The following is a 26891-nucleotide window of genomic DNA, read 5'->3' as shown; positions in this document are numbered from 1 at the left end:
TAGGTTTATTTCCGCGATAATAATTTTTTTTTCTTTTAAAACCAAAAGAATTGCGAGCGAGAGAAGATTTGGTTATTTTAATATTCAAACACGCGGGTTCATTGCATTTTTATATGCGTGCAGTTTTACATGAAAAAAATATCGAATATTTTATGGAATATTGCGGTTTATGCAAGCAAATCCAAAACAAAGCCCTAGTTTTTTTCTATAAAGATATCGATTATCGCAACGCGCGCTTCTATGCATACGGATTAACAGCGCGTCACTGTTCTCAATGCAAGTTAAAGGCACGTTCCGGCACGTGGCGACCAGCACAATTATATATTCTGTAACGAAGCAAACGTTCGTTACCCCACGAACAATTGGTTCGTTGTCCTAGGCGAGAACCAAAGAGCGTGAAGCGAGCCCTCGAAGGGCTCGGCGTCATCCCTCTTTCAAAGAAAACGGAGCTGCGAATTCATAGGATTCAACTGCAGGATTAAATCATCGAAGCTGTTAATCATATTTGTTTTAAACAACGTACTTTGATTAGAACCGCACTTTCTATCATTTTCTACCTGTTCTGTACAGACTATCAATAGTTTTGGATCCCGTAAACCCAAAAAATTCGAATGTCAGAAATTGTTAAACTCTTCATTAATTCGCTTGCAACTTTTTTGTAAATATCAATGTAGAATTGAAAGATTAATATTTTTAATAAGAATAGAGTAAAATAAAAAATTGTAATTTTATCAATTTTCAACGCGTTGTTTCTGATAATTAAAATCGCCTGTAAAATAATTTTTATATGGAATTATTTTGGATAAATAATTATTTGAACCGAAGCTTATAATACTTTTATGTCTATTGACGGTTGTGTTCACCAATTGTTTCGCATTATCGGTCTGACACTCAATGCATATGACTTTTATCGGCGAGGTAAAGTGCGGACAGAATAGAAGTGTCTCGGCAGAATGAAAGGAAATTTTTTAAATGAAACAGAGCATGATAGCAAGTGATGCTTGGCGTCACTTTGCGATGTTCCGTATGAAATCGCTATATGCTTGGCTGGAGCCCTTCCTTCTGGCATCTCAAGTTTACATTTATTCTCGGGCACTCCCTTTTACCGGTAATTTAAGTCTAAATATTAGCGATGGACGATCGAAGATGCTTTGTATTATAAATGCGAGCATGAACTTTGGCAACTAGCATCAGTACCTATTGTGCCGGGTATACATGCTATAACAGGCGATATTTTTTTGATCAGTCACAACAGTTGAATAAATAACAACAATCGTTACAAGGCTAAGAAGTATAATTTGTAATTGATCGTTAAACCAACAATTGTCAAAAAGCTGAAATATTTCTTTAAATAAAACGACCTGTCTAAAAAATATTTCGTACATATTTGTAGTACTTGGGAGAAATGTCTGTGTACATACATATTACGTAATTATAAACTTACTTCTTGAATGTGGAAAACGTCTTATCGGTTATATCTTATTTATTTATTTCGTTATCGATTCGTTATCTTAGGATAATATCACGTTTTGCGCCGCTCCCAGACACTGTTTTTAAAAGATATATTAAAATCTTGAGACGATATATATCATCTTGAGAGAAAATTCTGAGAAAATATTTAGTTGCCGCTTCAACTATATATCAATTTAATTTACGAGAAAATTTGTATCAGGTTACATACAATCCTAACAAAGAAGAAGAGAGATATAATGAGAAAAGGAGAAAGCTTTTTCTATAAACTATAATTATTTTATCAATATTTTTTCCTACGATTAATTTTTGTTCTATGAATTTTGTAAATATATAACATACTTTTCCCAGAAGAGTACAAGTAGATTGTTTGAATTAGTTAAATATTAAATGCGATGAATATTCTCCGAATTTTTATTCTTTCGCTCCGAATTTCCATTGTTGATAATTGTTTTAACATTTCATTTGTTCGGCGAAAGAATGCACAATCAAGTAATTAGTTTGAGCTGAGTTAACAAATTTTTTGCACCGGTCGCATCAAGAGTCGCAGTTATTTATGTGACACCGATATGATAAACAGAGAGAATGGAATACAATAATACTCTTTGCACTGATTTCTCCTCTTCAAAATGGTGCATCAGCGCGATAGTATGTAACACACTCGGTTGTGTGATAATTCAGAGCTATGTTGACCGCGATGCAACACGATGCGGTATGTATCTCCGTTTACACGTGACATTTATTTACGCGATCGTACTTCCTATATACATATTATACCGTGTCAAAAGATACTCGTATCCGGCAGCGCGTTAAATTGCAGGTGACAGAATCGATAGTACCGAAGTTTCAGTGCATCGATTCTCGAAACTCGCAAATTCTTTCCGCAATACGTACAAAACACTAAAGATTATAGGCGTCCGCAAAGGAGGGCAAGAAGTAAAATTAGGAATCAGTAAAAAAATTCAGCATTTACTCTCCTTGTGAATAAACACTGAAATTTATCTGTAATTTTATTTAATATTCCTAATAGCGCAGCACAACATATCCGAAAGATATTCTGAGGATATCCAGAGGAACGTCTTCGGGATACGTGTGCTGTTAGGGATAAAAATATTAAAATAAAAAATGATTAAAAAATTGAATTTAAAAAATTAAGGATGAATAATATAATAAGAAACAAACAAAATTTAATCATGCCCCTCCCTGGAAAAAATTCCTGCGAACGCCCGTGCTAAAGATATGTAATATAAAATTAAATCAAATTTTTTGGACAAGACTTAATGAACCTGTAACAGCGTTGCCAGAAAGTGGTTCCCGGTTACTTCTGCGTAACTATTGTAACTCCGCAAATAATCGAGCGATTGTTCGACATATGGCATTGTTTTGCACGGTTAGTGTGAAAACGTCGTGTGCTTTCGACGTAAAACTCTACATGTCGGACGCGCATTGCGCGTCATGATCGACAATACTTGTCACGAATTTTCACCGGCTTCGTTATCGTTTTCACCGGGAGGTAAAGGTACACGATACACCCTTTGTCATCCGAGTTTTGCGAAAAATAATGCGGGTTTCTCTACCAATGCCAATTCTGTACGTTCACGTGTTTACGTAACGAAGACCGTTCTCACATTGCCGCATGATCGTAAGAGCGTGACGGTAACTGAGCTCTACGTGTGGGTGACCGTAGTATATAATGTTTGCTCCTTTCCCTTTCCTGAATAATCACCAATATTTCATCAATAAGAAATCATTGTCCTGTATAAATTAATACAGGGAAAAATCCTTCACATTTTTATTCCAATTGCGAATGCTTTCTTTCGAAACTATGCGAAACGATGCGCGGAATGCTTGATAATGAGAAGATGAAGGCATCTTTTCCTATCTCAACATATCAGGTTCTCTAATGTTGACACGGTTTAACACTATGCATTCTGCGAATCGAAATCGAGTCGTTTAAGATTCATTATACTCGGTGACAAGAAAACACATTTCACAATAGAAACTGTATATAATTAAAAAGAATGAATGTTGTGACGTGATCCTAAACACAATGGGTTTATGAAAGAAAATTAAGTGAAAATAAAATATTAAATGAAAACGAAATGATAAGAATGCGGAGAGAGAGAGAGAGAGAAACGTTTCAATTTCAAAAATTATGAAAATTGAACTCACATAAAATAAAGTGATTTATAATTATTAAATTTTTGAAAAAATATATGAAAGAAAATTAAGTAAAAATAAAATTTTAAATAAAAACGAAATGATAAGAATGCGGAGAGAGAGAGAGAGAGAGAGAGAGAGAAACGTTTCAATTTCAAAAATTATGAAAATTGAACTCACACATAAAATAAAGTGATTTATAATTATTAAATTTTTGAAAAAAATATACTCACAAAATACGAAAAAGCATGAATATGTGTATACTAAAATTCAAACCGAAAAATTCTTTGCAAATGGAGTGAATATAAAAGGCATCAATGCGCGCATTTAAAATGCAATAGTTTATTATTTCATATGCATCGCTCTGATCACGTACGCATACGCACACACACAAACAGATTCGAAAATGGAAACGCGAATTGAGCTTTTCACTTTAATCCGCAATATCGATCTGATAATACGATGAAGTGAGATTTAGTGCTATACACGGAAACGCGTGTATACGTACACACTGCGATCCAATAGAGATGCTGTACTTCATAACTCAGAATATCTGCGAATTTGTGGCATACATCAGAGAATAAAATCGAATAAAATCACTGCGATAAAACGCAATTCTTGTCACGCATATTTTATAACGGGAGAAGAAAGATAACTAAATTAATAATTTTTAATCAAATTCGCGATGGCAGTATTCCATATTTTTTTTTTTTAAATTCTTATATTCTCTTAAAAACACGTGCTGTATGTAATATACTAACTGAACAATAAACTTGAATAACACTAAGAATTCTACATTCTGTATTGTATTTTCTATACATTCTATATATATATCAGAACGTACTATTTATTTAAATAATTTGAAAAACTGAGAGAAGTAGAGATGTATAAAATGAAAATATATGTACAATATACATTTTTGTATATACAATATATTTTGTATTTTATGTAAATTTTTTCCGCGTTCGTTCCCTCTAAAATGGATAAGATTTTACGAATAGTGCAAATGTGTTTCACTGACCTTGTTGGCTCTCGGTCCGCTATTACGCAAATGCACTGTTGCTATTACACAGTAAAGATGCTCGTCGCGAGGCAAAACTGAATATAATGGAGACACCTCGCCACCTTCGACTCGAATATCTAAGCAGATCCATTATGACGTACTTCAAGGTCATGTTCGTGCACGAAATCGTTTTATCCAACGAATAGATTTATGTTTCGTACTTTCATCGAGTGCACGCGAGCCGCGGATTATCGTAAAGTTATCTCTCGTTTTTCTTTTTGCAAAATAATCGCGCGATCGATTGATGAATAATTTTTAAATTCGCGTTAGATGACCTTATTTTAGTGCGTTTTTGAAATTGACGTTCATATATTTATAATATTAATCAAACGATCCTTTCTACACCTCGTTATCAATACGAAGATATACTTATTGCTTCTCCTCATTATTAAATATGTTAATTTATATTAAGATATTTATATTATTATTTAAATATATGTATATATATTTTTATATGTTTTTATATCATATTATTTAAATATAAATCTACACATTTTTAATCTCAATGAGAAAAAAATATAGTTTACTTTTACTATAATAAAGAAATAGCATTGTATTGTAAACGATACATTTTCACAAAGTATGTTCTTTTTCCTCAAATCTTTTTCTTACCATTTTTCGACTAACTTTTCTTTACACAAAGGTCAAGAAAATCCAATTCAGACTCTCAAGCGAAATTGCGATGGTTGAAACAACAAATGAGACTTCTGCCATCGTGACATCGAATGGAAACTGAAGAAGCTTTCTCGAGAGAACTCAATCCTATTGTTTCGGTCTATCGGAGAATCATCTTTAAGCATTTATATGATATATTGATTGCATACCGGTACAGCTTCACAGTTGAATTACTTTTGTTAGGTACGTATTTTCAAAATATGAAAAAAATTATCAAAGTTTTAAATGCTTTTTGTGCGTGTGTGTATAAGTGCATAAACATAAAAATATTGAATTTATCTTTTTATATTAAAAATTGGAAATAGCATATAATAATACGCTGTATAAAGTAATATAATTGATGTTACTATGTGATTAAATTATTGCACGCAAAACTGTGTAAAAATGATCGATAATAAATAATAATCTCTGTGTGCATTTTATTAACAATGGCTAATTTAAAGATCATTTTGCTTTTTTGTTACAATAAGAATAAATTTACAAGACGCGGTGCAAGGAAAAGCAGGACCTCACTCTTCATATCATACTTGAGATAAAACGCAAATAAACTCTATCGTTGATATAAAAAGTATGGTGGTTCTATAAGTATTTATAGCATATCGAATAAATTCCATTTTTATTTTCTCCTCGCTGCGTTCTTCTGCATCACAGCTGTCAACTTTACTTATTTATCTGGTTATTTATTTATTGTGAGTCAGTCATATAGAACCAACGTCGAGATGATCTTATTCATGAGTGCTAAATCTATATTTCATAGAGATTTCGTTGTTTGTTAAATTACGTAACGTGAACTTTGAAAGTAAATTAGAAAATTATTTATCGTTTGCATTATAAAAATTGTTCGAAAAAAATTAAAAATTGAAACAGGAAAATTATTTCATTCGAAGAACTTGTAAAGAGAAACGCTGTAATATTTAATGTCATCGCAAATGTAAGTTTGTTCATAAAGAACGAAGAAGTCTGTAGATATAATGTTGTCTTATAAATATTGAGTACATCTAAATTAAACAGCATAAATTAGATAAAATTATTTTGCCTTTAGTGATATTCTTAAATAAGTTAAAAGAAATATTTTTTCATTTAATTTATAAAAAATTATCATAAAAGAGAAGAGAAGAGAAAACAAATTTTGTGAATGAAATTAATTAGACTCTCTTTTTGTAATATTAGAAATTAGATTTTTTATATCCATCTCAAAATATTTATCATAATATATGTATATATTTGATATATAATAAAGGAGAATATTAATTGTGATAAATATATAAATTAGAACATTTTCTCAACTTTAATAAAATAGATGTTATCCTTTTTCGGATATAACGACTTTAATATTATACAGTTTTGATATTACCAATTATACATGTATAGAAATTGACAGCCTTTTCGTGAAACATCCTGTATGTCTGAATCGTTGCTATGCAGCTCCTTTTGTTTATTCCAACGCGATAATAATGTATCGCTTCGCGGCCGCTAGAGGCCGTCGAGCCTTAATACCCATTCTCGTACGTAAAAAACGATCAAGAGGTGAATTAAAAGCGAATCCCGAAAGCATTTCTCTATAACTTACTTGGCGCGGAGGATACCGTGATCACGAAGGCGGTTCCTCCTGGGCGAGGCCTTGCCATTGCACTTCGGCGAGGCTGACCCTTGCGAATACTCCTAACGTGGGTATGTCGAGCGCACAATTTTTGGTAGTCGGGATCTGCGTACGCGCTGTCCCGGATACGCGAAATCCAAAAATAAAAGCAACTCTTTATTTGTTTTTAATCTAACCATTTTTATAATGTTACTCTCGATTTTATTTGCCTGAGATAAATGTCAAACTCATTTTTCCAAATATGAGAGTGAAGGAGAAATTATGTATACGATGAAATAAAAAATGTTATTTACTTAAGTAAAATGTCAAACTAATTTTTCCACATATGAGAGAGAACGAGAAATTATGTACGATGAAATCAAAAGAGCTTATTTTTTCTCTATTTGTATAAAAGTACGATCGATTAATTCAATATATAGAATTATAATGTAATCAGATAATATTACTTATTTTGAAAAAATAAAGAAATACAGATTTTCGATGCAGTATTATCGTGTTGGAAATATAAAGAGTGCATGTTTGTGATTTGAAAGCTAGTTTGTGGTTTCGTATATATAGATATATCTTTAGAGAATCAATTATATATATATTTAAATATTTCTAAAGTATTGATGAGAAACAGAGAGCGAGATGAAGAGTTGAATCATTTATTTCCTAAAACCCTAACATCATAAATTTTGTAGGAAATCTGTGTGTCGAGAAAAAATATGGAGTTTGGACGCATGCATATAAATAATACAGAAACAGTGAAGTCATTGCAGAGATGACAATCGGCGTGACACATTTCATGCCGACATTTTTCCAACTTTATAGCAAAAGATTTATGATAAAATTTCTGATCATTATAACAATGGGATGAGCAGAAAGCGTGAATGCGTTACAATGAATTATTTTAATTATACCTAAATCAAAATAATCTGCGATCAATTTTTCTTTAGAGATTAAAATAGCACGTATATATCGGATATTGGTTTTATTTTTTAATTTTTTAATTCCACAATATTTTTGTGTCTAATACTGAAATTGAAATGTCAATGCTTGTTCATTTTTCTTTACAATTTATCAACGATGCATTTCGCCTTTGGTTTTTTCGTATCATTCATATAAATTCGTCAGAAGCAATATATTATTAATAAAAAGTATTATTTCCTGCCTTTATATTTATCAATGATATATATCGAGAAACTAATTTTTAAACATACATTTTAAAGATACGAGAATATTTCAAGCTAAATCGAACATTATTAGTTCTTTTAAGAAATTATATTTTTAATAGAGTGTCATTTATTAAAGAATGTCATTAATATTTTAATATCTTGACGTAAAACGAAAGAAGGTACGCCAGAAATGTTTAACTGTGTATACAACTGTGTACATACATACCATATATTATAAATCACTCACCTCACGGTTACTTTGCCGATGAATGATCTCTCCAGGCCTCCTTTCTCCTCTCTTGCTGCTTCTTCAGAACACTAATCTAGAAAACACGATTAATTATGATTATAAAATACATCATATGGCATTTTATCATGCAACAACAGAATTTATGATTTACACTCGGCACACGGAAAAATCGATCAACATTTTAAATCATCGATTAAATCTTCGATCAAAATTCATACATTTGTTGCTGCAATGCTGTTATTAAATTGAATATGCTTTTATTCTACAACAATTATTATTTTATATGATAAACGTGAACAAATATATATGAGTTAAAATTGAAGACAAATATGTAGAATAAAATATCTCGAAATATGTCATCGTTTTGTCGCGATGGATTAGCACAGTAGATATCGATCTCATAAAATATGCGTTTTGACAAATTATGATAATGTACAAACGTCGATTTTACGGTGAGCGATTGACAAATATTAAAATCCGAAATTAATAACAAAAATATTAAAATACAGAATTAATAACTGTTAATTCAAACGCGTTGTGATATCATTCGATTGGAGTTAATTCATCTTGTCCACGCGAATAATTTGTTAAAAAGATTGAAAAATTAAAAAATAATGTTGACAACCTTATTTGAATTCAGCACGATACTATTCGAGTCGAATTAACGATTGATTAAGAAACATATTAGAAAATTAAGATTCAGTATTGTAGTATTACATTTTGCGAACATATATATAAATCTCACGAAATAAATGTATTATTAATAAATGGCTGATATTATAATCGGGTCTTTGTTGTTTAAATTATTCGTAAGGATTTATTTACTATTATTGTATTTCGTGCTCTTTCGATTAAAAGATAAATAAATTATATTTATTATAAATAAATTATAATAAATGTCAGGATCTGTTAGTGGATTACATTATCTCACAATTATTTTTTTCTATTACCGAATTCTGCTATTAAAATGTGTATGAGTGATAAATTGATTCTAAATAATTAAATAGATAATATGTAGTATCTTCGAATATAATTGTATTTCAAAAAATTAAATGAAAAAGTTTCAATCGTCAAAAAATAAAATATGTCGATCACTTTGAAATAAAATTGAATTTATTGATATTATTCATAATTTACGCATGTATAGTTTGAAGAAATTTATAATGTTTTTTTCAGATTTAATTTAGAAATAATTATGTTTAATTCATAATTAAATGCACAAATAATAAAATTATGATTATAGATTACTATGAAATATAATATTTTAATTTTGTTTTATTTAGTTAATGCGCATATGCCCTGCGATGAATATTAAAACAAAGTATCTCATATATTCTGTGTATATACGACGGTTTTATAGTATTACCAGGAACTGTCGTGAACGAGAATAAAACCGCAAAAATGCTTGCAAACCACAAGATATGATTGTGGAGCCGGCATAAAACTGATAAAAAAACTTAACAACTTACACGCTCGCTTCATGCAATCTATTGACCCATTTAATTACATAAATAAAGATCATTAAATGAGAAAAGTATAATAAATTTTTAATTCTTTGTATTGTAAATTATTTTATTAAATTATTGATGTGTGTATGTTTTGCAAAATTATTTTAACGATTTTTTATGCGACATTCTTATTAAATAGAAATTGTTCATTATACATATATAGTATATACATACGAGTGAAAATGGCGTTAGAGAATTGTCAAGAACAAGAAGATTAATGACTTATTCCGACAGAAGCAAATCGTTTCTCGAATAGCAATTGAATTTCCATTTATACAGGTATAGCCATTCAAAGGTCTTAATTTATAGTTTTAGTATATTCATAGTTAGAGAATCGATAGTTAGAGAAAATCGTTTTATGTATTCTAAATACATAAATACAATTGGCAATTGTAATAATTTTTTACAATATTTTAAAAAGGATACATATCCTTTTTTTCTGTATTGCATGATTTATTTCAATTAATACATCATACATTTATTCATAGAGAAACATTACATTAAACATAATATTTCAAAATATCGTTTATTTAATACTTTTCAAAAAATATAAATATATAAAATAAAATAAAAAATATTAAAATTCAGAATTATATTATATAAAAATTAGAGAATAAAAAAATTTGCTAGATAATTCCTAGAAAAGATGAGAATTCCTTTATTACATAGAACAATATAGCATAAGAAGAACCACGCATATCTGGGATCTTCTGAGTTTCATCAACGATCGAGCAAAAACGCGTGTCTTGTATTATGATCAAAGAATACTATGACAAGATGAGAAAATGGCAGAAAAAAAATATCATAAGTAAGAGTTGCCCTACTATATGTTCTCCTTCCTCGACAATCTCACAGCATCCACCCGCTCCGAAAATCAATACGTACCGCGCGTGTTACGGTGAATTGGTCGGCAAGTACAAGAAGAAAATAGATCCAATAGATATATAAGTGGTTCATATTCAAGTTGTCAAAACTAATATACATTAGTTTTCAAATTATAAATATAGTTTTTCTATTTTTCTTTTAATTTTAATTTTATATAAAAATATTTGTTGTATTATATTATTTTTCATAATAATTGTTAGTTAATCATCAATTTCTTTAAACAAAATTCAATAGAAAAAATATATTTTTTTGTTATAGGTGTTAATCTCTTAATGCTTCAAAGAGCACCATAATATTTATAATACATTTTGTAACACAAAACGCCAGAAATTATTAATTTCGTACATATATGCAAAATATTATTATGGAACATACGAAATTCATTTGACCCTTGACAAATTATTTCGAGGTAATGAATCTATATATATATTTTTATTTATTTAAATTAAATTTGTTTGAAGTACAATAATAATTATAGAAATAAGTAATAAATTCAGATATTAAAATAATTTTATATAAATATACAGATATTTTAAAATAACATTTTATTTTTTTCTACTGAATATATATCTGATATTATATATTTATATTTTCATTACCACGAGATTAAAATAAAAAATAATTAAGGGCTTACCAGTACGATGAAGCAACAATTGAGTAGTAATGCACAACGTATATCTGAAAAATAGAAATGTAATCAAATTAAAGTAATTCTAAAATTATTAATTTTTCAAAAAAAATTATTGTACAAAAATGAAAATTTTTTCACTCATCTTATATATAGATATTTAATAGAAAAATTATAGTATCTAAAAAAATAGGTGTTACATATAAAAATCAAAATGTGTGTCATGTGAGACAGTTACGTCACGCGATTGTAGCCCCAGGCATCATTAAAGTATTGATTTAATTACCAAGAAATTAAGTTAGGCGAAAATCGCTTTCAAGTAAATGTGTAGTATCGAGAGTGCCGAAAAGAGTATCGGATAAATGTATTATCCAAAATACAATATATCGCGTCGATAATGCGATAATTCCGTCATGTAATATTTCGTGCAACAGTAATTTTAAATATTGTTAAATAGATAAATGTTCAATGTGTAAACCACTATATTTTTAATAGAGATTCTTGCTTTATTACGCTTGTAAACAAATTATTTTCTATTTTAGATTTTATAGCAATACACATATAATCATGTTTATGATTATTAAAAAAATAAGACAATAATTTTTTCGAGTAGATTCAGTTTTCATTATTTTTCAAAATTCAACAAAATGTGTGAACTTTATAAAAGAATACTAAGACTATCTCAAGGCTTTTTCTTAATTGTATTTATATATTTATAAAAGAATTTATAATCTTTATATTGAAGATATTTACATAATATTTTATATTTTATATGTATTATATTACACAAAAATATAAAATAAATCACAGAAATACATAATTAATTTCGTTAAAAAGTTAAGTAAGTTATAACTTATTATTTATCTCACGATTGCTTTGCTGATATCTAATACTTACTTCTTTGTTCATCCTTTGCTGTTTTTTCGTAGCACTCACATGATATTCATTTGCGAAAACACATTAATTATGAGCACACTGATCAACAAGAGACAAACGCGCTGTACTTTACATTACGGCACTCCCGATCTCACATGACGCACTTTATTATGTGTATATTGCAACAAGAGAACAACGCGAAAATTAGCGTCATAACAAAGTTATGATCTGCTTGGCATTCAATAATTATGCGGAAAATTTTATCCATTATTTGCAACAGCTATTTCTATTAAATATAATACGTTTATATTTTAGGGCAATTTAATATATAAAATATAGTTTATCAACTAATTCCACGACAGATTTCAATCAAATAAATTTCAAAATACATGTTTTAAACAAATTTCAATTGTATACAAACTTTACAAATGTCAAATTTATGTTCGGTTGACAAATTAAAATACAAGATTAATAACGACAATATTTTATTAATTAAACGTGACATAATGCTGTTCGATCAGAGTCAGTCTATTCTATTCCCGTGACACTCTGTTAATAATCAAAAAACTTGAGAATGACAGCCTCTCATCCTGATGCTGTGGAATATTCGAATTGAAATTAATGACTAGAAGATATGACGTTTTGTTCGAAAATATGAAATTAAAATTTAATATTGCATGCCTTCCAAACTCGTAAATCTCAAGAAATAAATGTATTATTAATAAGCAATTGATATGTACATTGTAATCCAAAGATACTTTTTTTATTGCTTTCCATTTGAACGCACACTAATATTTTTACATAAAAAACGTAATAGGTATTCCATCATTTTATTTTGAGAAAAAAATTGCGCAACCAAACTCGTAAAAAAAACGGTATTACATGTAACTTTCTCGTGCCTGTGTTATCAGTGATTTTCTTATATGAACATATCCTCTACATACATATGTACTTTCTTCGAATCGTGCTGGATACATTTTATTACAACCTCAAAGAATTTATAACATCTCTAAAAATAAATTTTTATTAGAAAGATAGAATCTCATCTTGATACGATTCTTCTTACAATTTTTTCAAAAATTGAATTTTTTATGAAATTTTGTTTTTTTTTCAATCAAGGTTATGTTATTCTGAAAAAAACATTATTTTAAAAAAAAGAAAGAAGAGAAAAATTATTTTAAAAATATTTTGCGTTTATTTTTCTTTGCTGCAGTATTTATTCTTTCAATTTTATATCAAATTTTTATTATTGTTACTCGAATAATAGGTAACATAAAACATTCAGATCAAATAGATTATATAAAATCTGCAGCAATAAAAATAAAAAATTTAATGTAAAACACAGTTATATGATTTATTGTTTTATCAATTGAAGAAAATAAGTTATTTATAGATTCTGAATAAAAAATGTTTAAGTACGCTTTGTTGAAAAGATGATCTTTGTTGTAATTACAAAACATTTCTTTAGTATTATTACAGTTGTTCCTGTGTTTAGTGCCAAACATTATGAATATGGTTACTTACTTTTAGATTATTTACGACAGAAAAAAATTTATTTGTTAATAAACAAGGCTCGGAAGAGTTCCGTTTAACGAGATGTTTATATATATGCGCACAAATTTCTGCGTAGACGCCTAAATACTCGTTTAACAATTTTAGTTCAAAATCATTCAAAGAAGTCATTTTTATTAGTTTTTATCTACAACAAATTTTTAAATTTTAAATCTATTTTCAATAAAAATAGATTTAATATTTGGTTATTATTAACAAATATTTACAGCTATTTCAAATAAATTATAATATTCTTATATTAGATAAAAAAATGTTAAAAATTTTTAATTAAAATAAATAATTATGTTAAAGAGAGAGAGAGGGATTTATTTTGTGATATGTTACAATATCTAAAGAAAAAAATGGAAAAGCTTTATTTGCTTTCAAATAAAGAATATTTTTTACATCATACATAATAATTAAATTTTATATTTTACATAAAAGAAATGATAGATTAGCAATATCTATTTATTATAAAACCATTTATAAACAGACAAAGTATTATACGTAGGCGCAAATATTCATTCTATACGCAGTGTAGATAGGTTTGATCTTAGTCAGGCGTTGTCAATGAAGATACGACTGGAACAAAAGATTGATAAATTTTATTCAGGCATTTTACTTTACATTATCAATTCTTGCGACATGTTTGTTGACAAAACGCTTTGTACCGAGTAAACTGCGACCACCTTGTTACGTTGTTTTATAAGAATTTCTTATTGTTTATTCCTATAATTGAAAGAACATATTGCAAACGTGAATTTAAAAGAAATTTTATTAAAAAAAACAAATATATTAATTTTATTTAAACAATGAGCGGATACATTTTTATGCTCAACTTCTATTTTTAATTTTAGATATATTTCCGAATAATTATTATAATAATATTATAAAAAGCCTGTTTATTAATAGAACAGAAAAGCTTTGTTGCGTGTGTCGAATTTTATTCAATACTTCAATTTATTGCTTAATGCAAATTTAAATAACAGATAAAATATATTACCATAATCATTTGTTATGACTAGTAACATAATCGATTATTATATCATATACACAGGCGCATTGTGTGCACATTATAAAAAAAATCAAACATATATAAAATTCAAAAATGAATCTCTAATACTAATCTGAAATAATCTGAAATAATATTTTATCGTAATAATACATACCTGCTAAAATAAATTAATGTACAATTATTGTACACGTCTTTGTGATATTTCAATTTTAAGATTTTTTTTTTTGACAATATTTTACGCTTTCTTGCAGTCACCGATTATACATATGTGTCATGAAATTGCATTTGCATTAAGTATATATCATTTTTTTGTATATACGTTGTGAGTAATGTTATTATAATTAACACGATTACTCAGTTAACAATGAGTAATCGCGTAGAGCTGGGAGCAGTGATCTCTGATTCATCTGATCCAATATGCGATCGTTCGTGATTTCACAAATGCAACGTGACAGAATCGTTATATATAAAAAAAAACTATTGTTATTTGACAAAGAATACATTATAACAAAACAATGCGAGATGATACTTTTCGATTAACGTGAATACGGTTAACATGAGCACATATAACGCTTCTTCCACTGTCTGATTATTGTGTAGTCTTCTGTAACGAAAACAATGTAAGCGTTGTGGTTCAATGGTGACATTGATCGGTTCTTCATCGCTTCTCTCATAATCGACGATTTTATATATGTCGCTCCCATCAGACTGATTTTGTCATAAATTTATGTTTAAACTTACAGATAATAGTTTTCATTCTTAGATTTTTCTCATTTATTCTTTCTCATTAGCATTATTTTTTTTTAGTTTCTTTTTTATTCCATCAAACTTTCTCATTTTTTCACTTTTGCTCTCTCTCTCTCTCTCTCATGCTTATATATGTTATTTGCATTTATTGATTACATCTAAGACAATTCCATTTTTTAAATTAATTGCGCAGTCTTATTACTTTTCACAATCGAACGAACTTTTACATCTTTTTATTTAAGCTTGATTTTTTAACAAAAAAAATACTCTTTTAAAATCTATATTATATTAAATATTAATAAGACATATGAATAATAAAATTTATGAATTTTTTGTTAGATTTATATTCATTACAATTTTATATTTATTTTTATGAATTCCTCAAATCTGTCTTTTATTGAAAAGATAAATAGTTATAACAATATTTTATTATTGCTTTTATTTATTTACTTTTACATTTTTGAAGGTATGTGCATAATTATAGCGCTTTATATAGTGTGAAAAAAACTTACTTATACATTCATAATAATATAAATCAATAGTACATATAGTAGTAATATAGAGTAACTGGTCATATTAATCGACGAATAATTTATAATTATATAAGACTTCTAACTCTGTGAACACAAAGTCCCGCGTCGATCAGAAATTTAAAAAGCTTTGGTATGTTTATAAGCTCAACAACCAGTTTTTCACCACATGATATCATATCTGGGATATATTTGATCAAATTGAAAGGGAAAATCGAAAGGACCTCAGATATCACATCGCTAAGTAGTTTAGGGTCATATAAGTGTTTCGGGATCTGAAAAAAATGAATAAGTACATTAGAGATTTTTTCAAAAAGTTTGCTAACGATCATAATTCCATCAATTGCAGAAAATTTGTAACTTAAAATACAATTACATTTTAATAGTTTTAATTACATAGTTAAATAGTTTAAAAATTTTACATTATTATAAAAAGACTTTAATATTTAAAATAGTAAAAATAAAAATTAATTTTTAAATATATATTTACGTTCATTACATTAAGGCATGAAACTATGTTGACAGGGGATTGCTGCAAACATTGTAACGTATCATGCACATCTTTCGTCAGAATTTCCTGCACATCACTTGCCAGATTGGACAATTTTTTTATGTTTGCTGTGGGCGAAGGTATTTTCTTTATTTGCTTTATTACGCAGGTATTAAAAATCGATGATAATTGAGTGAAAATCTCATATCCCTCTGTAAAGGCTCTAACACATGTAGCTCTGGCATTCAGAATTTTTCCTAAAATACTGTCCCCACCGAGCTGTCACAATAAATATTTTTAAAGAAATTAATAATTTACATTTGTAAAGTGTCATTATATGAGAAAAAAAGCTCTTCTCCTTCCCATAAAATTTAATTCGTCTTAAATATAATGAAAGGAGAATAAACAGAAAAAACTAAAAAAAGGACATTATACTCCGAAATAGATAAATCAAAATATGCATAAAACAAATGTGTAAAACTTGATGTAAAGTATTAGTGATTAAATAAACTTGAAAAATATATATTTTTTTGAAAAATAATAATATATTTTTTTAGAAAAAAATGCAAATTTATTCTATTAACTTTATTAAGTTATATGACATTACGGTAGTTATATTAAAACTTATGTTTACCTTTGATATATTCTTTATAATATTTGAGATGTCATTTCCTCCTATTTTTAGAGGATTAATTGAAGATATATTTGGTATGAGATTCTGTATATCCGCTATAGGATTCTTTATAATATTCGATAAAGGATCTTCTATAATCTTCGATATGGGATTATTTATAATATTAGATATAGGATTTTCTATAATATTTGGTATGGGATTCTTTATAATATTCGATATAGGATTTTCTATAATATTCGGTATGGGATTCTTTATATTCGGTATGGGATTCTTTATAACATTCGGTATGGAAGGTACCAAATTAAAACCTTTTACTTTTTGAAAGTTGAGCTGAAATTAAACAAATATACATATTATGAATATATTAATAATGTATTATAAATATATTAGTTTTTTTAATGAAATATGACGAATATATACATGTAATTATTTTTAATCGGGGCTATTACCATTTTTAATATATAAATTGTAACATAGAAAAAGAATAAAGCGATAAAAATATCAAAATATCTGTAATTTTTACTAAAAATGTTATATATTCAATTTTATATTAATTGCTTTTTAATTTTTATGATACAAACAATTATTTTAAATTTAAAAATTGTCATACTTACGGAAGCAACCACGATGACGCAACTTATAGCGATAAGCTTCAACATTGTTGTTGATTCTGATGTACTGTACTTCACAACTTTTCTATAATAATAATTTTTCAAACTAAAACTCACGAGTTTATATATATGGTATCCACCTCCAACCTCTGTAAGAGATATCATTTAGACATGCAAATTAACTTGTCAAACTTTGAACATTCATATTACTATGCAGTTGTTCTAATTAGCTTAAATAAAAAATGATTTGCAACGCACAAAAAAATATATTACATGAAAAGACGTCATACTTTTTACTTTAATGATGTATTGGATATGTTTGTCGTTTCGTCATTTTACTAATGATAATCTTTTGCGTTTTACATATAATATATATATATATATATATATATATATATATATATATATACATATACATATATTTTTTTTCTAACCAAATACATTAAATATATAATTTATTATAATAGAATCTATTTCTGTGCAATAATAAATGCAATAAATTTTTAAAGAAAGTTTTAAACACAGAAAACACAGAAAATATTATGTGCTCAATAATTTTATCAAATAAATAATATTTTAAATATTATTATTCTATTTAAAAAAAAAAGAAAAATTATTTTACTAACAGTTACAGTCTAATATTACAATTTTTATGTAAGTCAGATAATACTTTATATACAGTAATATTTTGTTTTTACGCTTGTCAGCAGCTTTTACATATCACAGCGAGTATTGATTTCACCAGTTAAATGCGGACATTATCGTCCGGAAGTGCAGAGAATAAAGTCATGATTTTTCTTTCTGATCTCATTTTTGTATTTTGATATTAAATCACTTTTAATCTTAATACAAGAAAATATATTTCTGTTAACAATATCTATACATTGTTACCCTTTATACTGCTTTGTTTTAAAATAAAAAGATATAAAATTTTCTCTATCATAGCTTTATAATTTTATTGTTACTTTGATTACTTTTCTTGGTTGTTAGAAACTGCGCATTGGAATTATATGAATAATTATAGAAATAAATTTTAAATAATATATAATAATATATTAGTAATAAAATGATAAGCTGACATTTTATTTTTTAATGTATGTTAATGAGTTTAATATATTATAACTCTCGACTTCAAAATAGACAGAAAAATTATTATATTAAAAAAATTCATTCACTATTAAGTTCAAGCAAATCAGAACGTTTTTATATTATTATATAAAATTAAGACTTATGCGCAAAAATTAAATTATAATACAAATCGAAACTTTTCTCTGCTTCTCCATTAATATTGTAGAAGCATTAATCTCTTTTCTCTATGATGCATTTTTACATATTTAAACAATTGTTTTTAATTTTTAATAGAACGAATATTTATTATTTATTACATTATAATAAATTGTAATAAATAATAAATATGTTACTGTACTATAAAATATCTATTATTCTATAAAATATTTATAAAATTAAACACACTAATAGTGAATTGTAATGTCCGCATGACAATTTTTTGTTTCATCGTTCAAGATCGGTCGTATGACTATATTTTATTATGATTTGTATTAATAATTTGTGATTTGCATATCTGACCATTTTTAATAATATCATAAACATACTCTCGTATGTACACGAAATGTATGCAGTACTCTTTTAATTTCTGCAGTGATAAAACTGTATAAATCGTTTATAATCATCGACTGTTTTAAAATAGTATATATTATTTTACAAAATTGACAGCTTGGGCTAAAGATATTTTCTTACATTTTAATGAATTGCTTTTTATAATTTATAATACACACACTATAAATAATAATGAATGCAACGTATCTTGCAAGATTAACAATTTGCAACCTAGTGTTTTCTTATATTTCTTATATATTTACGTACGCTAAGGTATTCAATAATATTTTTTTCTTAATCAACCAATGTGAATACCATTTTCTTTCATTATGTATGATGCTAAAGAACTAATCTCACGCTTTCAATCTTGCATCCTTTTGCTGGCTCTTTATTTCAACATTCTATTTTCTCTTATATTTTCACTTTATCTCTTTTTCTTTCGCATCTATGGGCGATTATTTTAATTCACAATTTTATACACTTAAATATTGAAAGAAGAAAAACAGAGAAAAAATGTTTAAATATTACAATTTAAATATTGGATAAATTCCATATTTTTCGTATTTTTTGTAACATTCGATGATATCGAATAAATAATGCGGAATTTGCATTAAATAAAGTTTATTTTCATTGATAATTAAATATGTGTTAATGAGATAGTTACACAATTATATATTTGTCATTATAAATTTAATATTTTTTTACTATGAATTATTATTATATTTATATACATATTGAAAATATCATACCAAATTTTTTTTAAAACACGAATTTTTAAATGAAACTTATACTTTAAATAGAATTCTTACGAGAACGAAACTGTAGCTCTTCAATGCGATAAATTGAAAAATTTTGCAAAAACATACTTTTTATAAGAAAACATATATTTTTCTCTGATTATTTTATCGTTTAAGTAATGCTAAATTGTTTAATTTTATAGAAGAATTGATGGATATATTTGAGAAACCATCTGGCAGAAATCTGAGATATTTGAAATGCTAGGCCACAGTATGTGAAAGAAATACGAGAAATCTTTATAGTTGGTATAACCCTTTTGTATCTATAAATCTAATCCTTATCCTTATTGCATTTTGCCCAAAAATATTTCTTAGTTATTCTCATTGTCAATTTAATTCAATTTACATAAAAAATTTTTATTTTTGTCTTGCTTTTCATGCATTTTTGAAACTGCATTTAATTTCTGCATCAATCAAGAATGAGAATAATTATTTATTGGTGATAAATAAATCAGATGATAAATAACTGATGAATTAAAAGATGTAGGCTCAGTTAAGCTTCGCGCTTTTCTCGCACTTTGAATTTCAATTGAATTTGTGATGTTTGCGTTTAATTAGCCAGAGTTGCGCTGGAATCGAAAGTGAAACATAACATCAGGATCAGTATACCATACCAATGAAAATGCGAGCACGCTGATTGCCGTTAGAACCAGCCTCGCGAGACGCACACGCATGTGTAATATATGTGTGCCGTATATGATACGTATACATGTACACGTACGCTTACGCACGCGTTCGCGTTCATATACGTACGAGTTCACCCCTATAAAATATTCCCATAGGAAAGGCGCACGGGGTGTCGTGGGAACGGTCTCGCTCGATATAAAGTGCCGTGCACATTTTTATGGGGCGCGTAGACGTTCAAGTAGCACGGGGATTCCTTTGTAACGAATCGACGACGAGTCTTCTCGCCTGGGAGTCGCGACATCGAGTCAATCCAAATGAGAATATATTTTTCTTTCTTCTTCCGAAACAGTATCATGGGAGATGCAACTCCAATTTTCTCGCAGAACGTCTTGCGCAGTTTGTCCGAGGCGAAATTCTTACTTTTACTCGCGAGAAAACGTCTTAAATCGATGAAGTAAATTGTTTGAAATGTTTTTTTTTTTTTTCAATTAATTTTACTTTGACAAAACATTTGTTATGATAAATAGTATTATTACAAATAAATTAAAAACTTAATTGTCTTTTCTAATTTGTCTTTTCTACTTTATTGTCAAATTTCGAAATATAAATCAAGACTCTTCTCTCTCTTTCTCTTCCAAAACAAAGACTATAAATTACTATTAATTGCTATACTACATCAAGTACGCTATAAAGTTTGATAAAATATCATTCACTAAAGCCTTGTCATCAAAGGATCATTAATTTCACGCTGGTTTGCATACATTTGGAACCACAGAACCATTCTCTAATTGAATTTTTTCCGGTGGCTATTTAAACGAACTCAGCGTAAAACTGTCTTTATTTCTATGATAGCATTATATATTAAATATTGAGGATGATAACCTTAACAAACCATTTTAGCTATTACTTGCTCTATTATATAATTTAAAAAATATAGCTGTGTTTATTTACAAATGCAAAATTTTTTTAAGAAACAATTTCAGGTGCTGTCTATTTAATGTGTGTGTGTGTGTGTGTAAAGTATTAATAAAATCAGCTGAGTTATCTTTGAAATCTTTTGTCATAATTTTTACATACATTATTTCTATTTTTTCAGACAAAAACTGAATTGTTGGATCGGAATCTACAAAATTTTCGGTGAGTTTTAATTGTTTTTCTATCAACCATTCTTTAAAAAATTATTAATTTCTAATATTTTTGTTTCAATTTTAATGTTGTTTTCTTTTCTTTAAAAATAAATATAAATGGCAGAATAGAGTAGTGATAGAATAAGCAATAAAATCCACACATCTGCTCGGACATTTTGATTCATTTCCTGTACACTGGAATATCGATCATATATGTTCCCGATGTTTATGATATGTTCTTTGTTCAAAATTTTGGGAGCATGTAATCATAGAGATAGATTAAATGCACAAATAATAAAACGAACTATTGTATATCATGGCAATTATAAATAGCAATTATATATACTTTCTAAAGAAAAGTATTAAAAAATAATAATACATATAAAATATGTAGATATATAAATAAATATAAAAAATAAATTTAAAGAATTAAGTTAAAAAATATAATAGTTAAATTTTAATATGAAATATTGTAAAAAAATTGTTTATTAAAATATTAATATATTAATTAATATATAATATAATATTAATTATACTATTATTAATTATACTATTTTAATCATCTATGTAATTATCTTGCCACGAATTAAATTATTATATAAATATTATTGTATTAAAATATATCCTATATGTGCTACATATAGCTTGCAATGAAAATTGACGCACATTCATTCAATTAAATTAAAGTAAAATCAATTTTAAATTTATTCAGAGATTCTTAATGTATATTGATTTTACATTATACATAATTTACATTACGCAGTGACCGATAAATTTATTTAGATGTAGATTTAAGTATTAGAATAATTAAAATTCTGCTCGAATTTTTTAAATATATATTATATGACTATATAATAAAAGATATAAACAAATACACGATAAAATAAATATCTATATCCAAAAGTTGGAAAACTTAAAATAGTATAATAGAAATAGTATAAATTCTTAATATTTGCAAATATATGAAATGTAAAAATATATTAATTATATGTATATGAAATATGTGTCACACGCATATTGTATTATAGAATACTATAAATGCATTCACACATATACACTATAATATTCTATATTTTTTAAAAGTAACACATATACAGTTATTTTTTTATTTATTAGAAATATTTGTATTTCCTTGCCAATTTAAAAACTCCGAATTCTGAATAAAATTCTGCAAGAAACATTTCTATTTATTTAACGTTGAAATATTTTACCGGCGATTCTTATGTTAATTGAGGTGATAGGTTGAGCATGAAGTCACTGTCGACTCATTATAAATCATCGATATAAGTCCAATAATTTCCGCTCAAATTTCGCTGATACATCGCGATCCGAACAACGATACATGAAACACATCATTCGAAATGTGAGATACATTGAAATATTTTGAAACTTATTTGCTGAAATAGCTATTTGTTACTTTGTCGAATGTTCACAAAGCATTCGCTCATGAAACGAACTCGAAAATCAATTTATCTAACCGATCAACGTTTGATGACGCGCGCGAGGTCAATGACGAAATGTTATGCTTCGTTAATTGCCATAACCCGATTTCACATTGCGATTAAGCGCGTGTATATTCATCTATTCTCGTGTACAAATAACAATGCTACTCGTGGTTCTCCATTATTAAGCGGGACTTATTGTGTGAACCGTACACACTGATGGAAAGGGACGGTTATGGGGCCTTGACTCAGAATTCCCATGACAGATCCTTCGTCTTCTTTCGTATTTCGTTTCACAATAGAAATGACACCTTTTAAAGCAAAGAGTATAGCAAGATATAGGAACGATTCATACATCTTATCAAATGACTTGGATTTCTGCCGTCTTCTCTCGTGATAATTGAAAATAGTGGGATTTGTCAATTAACATGAATTTCTTTGTCCATTCTAGAAATAGACTGCTTATCGGACAATACTTAAAAGACTACGTTTGCGTCATGCTTAATTTACTGAATCGCCGTTGATTTGCAGTAAGAAATGAGTAATGGTGGAGAAGAAAGCGCTCATTAGCGCGCAATCTCTTAACCGGTGAGACAGCCACGCTCAAAACAAAGGCAACCGTCAAGTAAAATGAATAAGGCCTTGTTTCTCTGTTGTATAACTTACAGGGTGTTATTAACACGGATAAGACATTTCTCTGGCTGTAACAGCACCTTCTTTATTAAGATTCTACATGATTATAGTATAGATATGGCGTTTTAGCAAATATTAATATACTAGCTTCACGCAATTAATATCGTCATAGAAATTATTAATTATACATATATGTATATAATAAAATTATTGAATATATTTCACTATAAAATTTTCATTCAGTTATAACATATTGTATAAATAGAATAGTCTTTTAATAAAAAGATATGTTACTTTTAATATATCTTCACAATTAATTGTTACTTTTAATATACTTTTACGATAATAATGTGTTGACATTTTATCATTGAAATTAAATCATTATTAAATTATGGCTAATATATATGCAATAAATATAATTTTTCTGTGAAGTAAAAATCTTTAGATTTGAGTTTATTACGTGCGATGTTCGTTGGAAAATGTCAACGTTTATGATCAAACGATTTAATTTCTTCAAACTGACCTGTTAAAATTTAATCGTTGTGGAAAGCAAACGCAATTCCTGCATCGCAATTAGCAAACACGTTAAACGCGTCAAACATTCCAGCGAATGATCCCTCCCATCTAGTTAACAGTATGCTAACGGATGCCATACGGATGTCGTAATGAATAAATTTTAATTGGATATTTTAATACTTTTTCTCTCTTTCTCTCTCTTTCTCTATAGGCACTCGTTTAAATCGTATTATCGCATTTAACCTCGTCAATCTCAATTTTAATCAGATTTCTTGCAAAAACATACAACTTGACCTCTTTGATTTTTAAATTCCTATTGATAAAGTTATTTGACTTTTCCCCAAACAAGAATTTCTATTATACTTCAAAAATAATTCTAACAATTAAATGTAAAAAGTAAGAACCACAATATTTATCTATCATAATTTTAAAATAACTCGCAGTTATTCATTTATTTTCACTTATTACTTTAATGCCTACGTTGAGGAAATTTTAATCACGGACGCAATTAATCTTATTTTGATCATTTTACATAGTTATGCATAATTGACTGTATTGAAATAAAAATAATTTTTCAAGTTTTTTTCCACATTTTGAGCAAATATTGTTATGCAATTTCGCGTGTGTATAATATTTAAGCTTTAATTGACGTTCGCAATATTGTGCCTATTTAGAAAGGCGTTTGAGAATCCAGAGAGCTTGCTGCGCTTTAATTAATTGCCGAAGTAGGATAATTACGCCCGAAACTCTCCGACAATGGAGAGATGGTATGTGTATCGAAACACATGCCTTAGTATCGGTACCTGCCAGCTCGATATGCATGGGAATATACTGGCATGTGGTTTTGTCGCGACCATATGGCGCATCCGTAAACGCACGTGCGAGAGAGAATAGAAACACACGTATTTTTTTTATACAAAACGCTATCATTTCTTATGAAGAAACATTTGCACAATTGATATTGAATGAATATGAGAGCGTCCTTAGCAATATTTTAATAATGATGTAATTTCAATGATTTTTAACACGATATTATCTTAAAGTACATTAAAAGTAACATATTTCTTTGTAAAAAAAGACTATTCTATTTATATATCATATGTTGTAACTGAATAAAATTTTATAGTAGCAAGATGTATTCAACGAATTTATTTGTGATAAAATTTATTCGGTTGTGAACCGGCAGTTAAAGTGATGCAGATACCTGTCCATTGACACAGACATATTTTGCAATAGTATGTTATACTCCCGAAACCGCTTATGGATATTTTCATATCTGAAAATGGCAAACAACACGCCGCGCCATAGCCTATGTTGCATAAATATTTCAAACTTGCTTGCGCATTAATTATAATTTGTAAATAAATACATTTAATCTGACAATATTTTCATTCATTTTTAAATTCGTATTAATTATAGTAGTATTTAAAATATTTTAAAATAATATGAATGTATATAGTAAGGAAATACTTATTTATAGACATCTCAATATAATAAATATTCAAGTTTTACCAACTTAAAAATATTGGAAAATTTATACTCTCGAAAGTCTTCTCTGCTGAGGGAAAGTTTTTGCATCAAATTTGCTAGAGAATTTAATATTCAATATAAAAAAAATTGATATATGAAAAACGAGCGTGAAATATGACATTGTAGACCAATATAATTCTCAGTATTTTTAAAGTTTAAAATACATTAGAACCTCATATATCAGTATATACTGACAAATTAATATTTGTTCTATAATATTATTACTTTTGCAATTTTAATCTGACTCGCCACAGTCGAATATGAGGCCCGCAGATTCGAACCACGAAAGATGATAAAAGGGTGCTACCGAAATAGCAATCGCAGTTGCAGGTTTCAACAGAAGTATGTTGGGAGTCTCACCCTTCAATTGGCAGACGCAAGTGCACCTACCGTTCGTTATTTTTTACACCTGTGCTCACGCATAGCGTTCCGATATTTTGAGTGTGTGTGCGTTACGTGGCGTATTGTGAAACTTTCATATATGCGTATCGCACGTAATGTGAAAAAAATCCGACCGAAATAATCGCAGCTGGGCAACGCGTTATTGTGGTTCACGACCTTTTTCGAAGCGGAGATTTTTACCGTATACAAAAGGAACAGAGCGACTATCAGTCTGTGTTAAAATAGTGTTATCTTAATTGTTTGTGCCATTATTATGCAATATGATCATATATGTGTCACGTTGAAAAAAAATAATGTTGATCAAAGTTATATATATTTTTGCTGATAAAAATAGAATCCGACATTTATGT

General features: G+C 27.8%; 2 protein-coding genes and 1 non-coding gene across 6 annotated transcripts in view; 2 read left to right on the top strand and 1 right to left on the bottom strand.

Annotated features, from left to right (window-relative positions):
• numb (NUMB endocytic adaptor protein) overlaps window positions 1–26891 on the top strand; it is a 59606-nt gene that overhangs the window by 6144 nt on the left and 26571 nt on the right. The window contains exons 2-3 of one of the 3 annotated variants that reach the window (XM_085481725.1): window positions 5337–5551; window positions 21988–22028. The exons of 1 other annotated variant lie outside the window; for it this stretch is intronic. The gene's annotated coding sequence lies outside the window, so the exon portion shown is untranslated. The remainder of the gene's footprint in view (window positions 1–5336; window positions 5552–21987; window positions 22029–26891) is intronic. One more of the 3 variants, XM_029309165.2, reaches the window with a different exon arrangement.
• Window positions 6931–7094, top strand: LOC114936170 (U1 spliceosomal RNA). Its single transcript, XR_003820661.1, has one exon. It is a non-coding gene; the product is annotated as a U1 spliceosomal RNA (small nuclear RNA).
• LOC114936129 (uncharacterized) lies at window positions 16010–17961 on the bottom strand. 2 transcript variants are annotated; one of them, XM_029309167.2, is made up of 4 exons: window positions 17854–17961; window positions 17240–17569; window positions 16606–16884; window positions 16010–16390 (listed from the first exon to the last, which is right to left on the bottom strand). In XM_029309167.2, exons 1-4 carry the CDS (start codon window positions 17896–17898, stop codon window positions 16184–16186), a joined length of 861 nt encoding a protein of 286 aa, XP_029165000.1. In that variant the 5' UTR covers window positions 17899–17961; the 3' UTR covers window positions 16010–16183. The 2 variants fall into 2 exon arrangements, with proteins under 2 accessions (XP_029165000.1, XP_029165001.1); XM_029309168.2 differs by having other exon boundaries at window positions 16615–16884; window positions 17854–17960.

Source organism: Nylanderia fulva, unplaced genomic scaffold (assembly GCF_048542155.1).
Source record: "Nylanderia fulva isolate GAGA-0341 unplaced genomic scaffold, ASM4854215v1 Scaffold19, whole genome shotgun sequence".
Classification (NCBI taxonomy): domain Eukaryota; kingdom Metazoa; phylum Arthropoda; class Insecta; order Hymenoptera; family Formicidae; genus Nylanderia; species Nylanderia fulva.
Note: the sequence above shows the minus strand (reverse complement) of the source record. Positions and strands in the feature narration are given on the sequence as shown.

What these genes read in the sequence shown, in the direction of transcription:
- LOC114936129 (XM_029309167.2), bottom strand. Translation starts at nt 17,898, where the DNA reads ATGTTGAAGCTTATCGCTATAAGTTGCGTCATCGTGGTTGCTTCC. An exon ending in TTATAAAGAATATATCAAAG is followed by an intron (nt 16,885 to 17,239) that starts GTAAACATAAGT and finishes TTATTGTGACAG; the next exon opens with CTCGGTGGGGACAGTATTTT. An exon ending in CATGCCTTAATGTAATGAAC is followed by an intron (nt 16,391 to 16,605) that starts GTAAATATATAT and finishes CATTTTTTTCAG; the next exon opens with ATCCCGAAACACTTATATGA.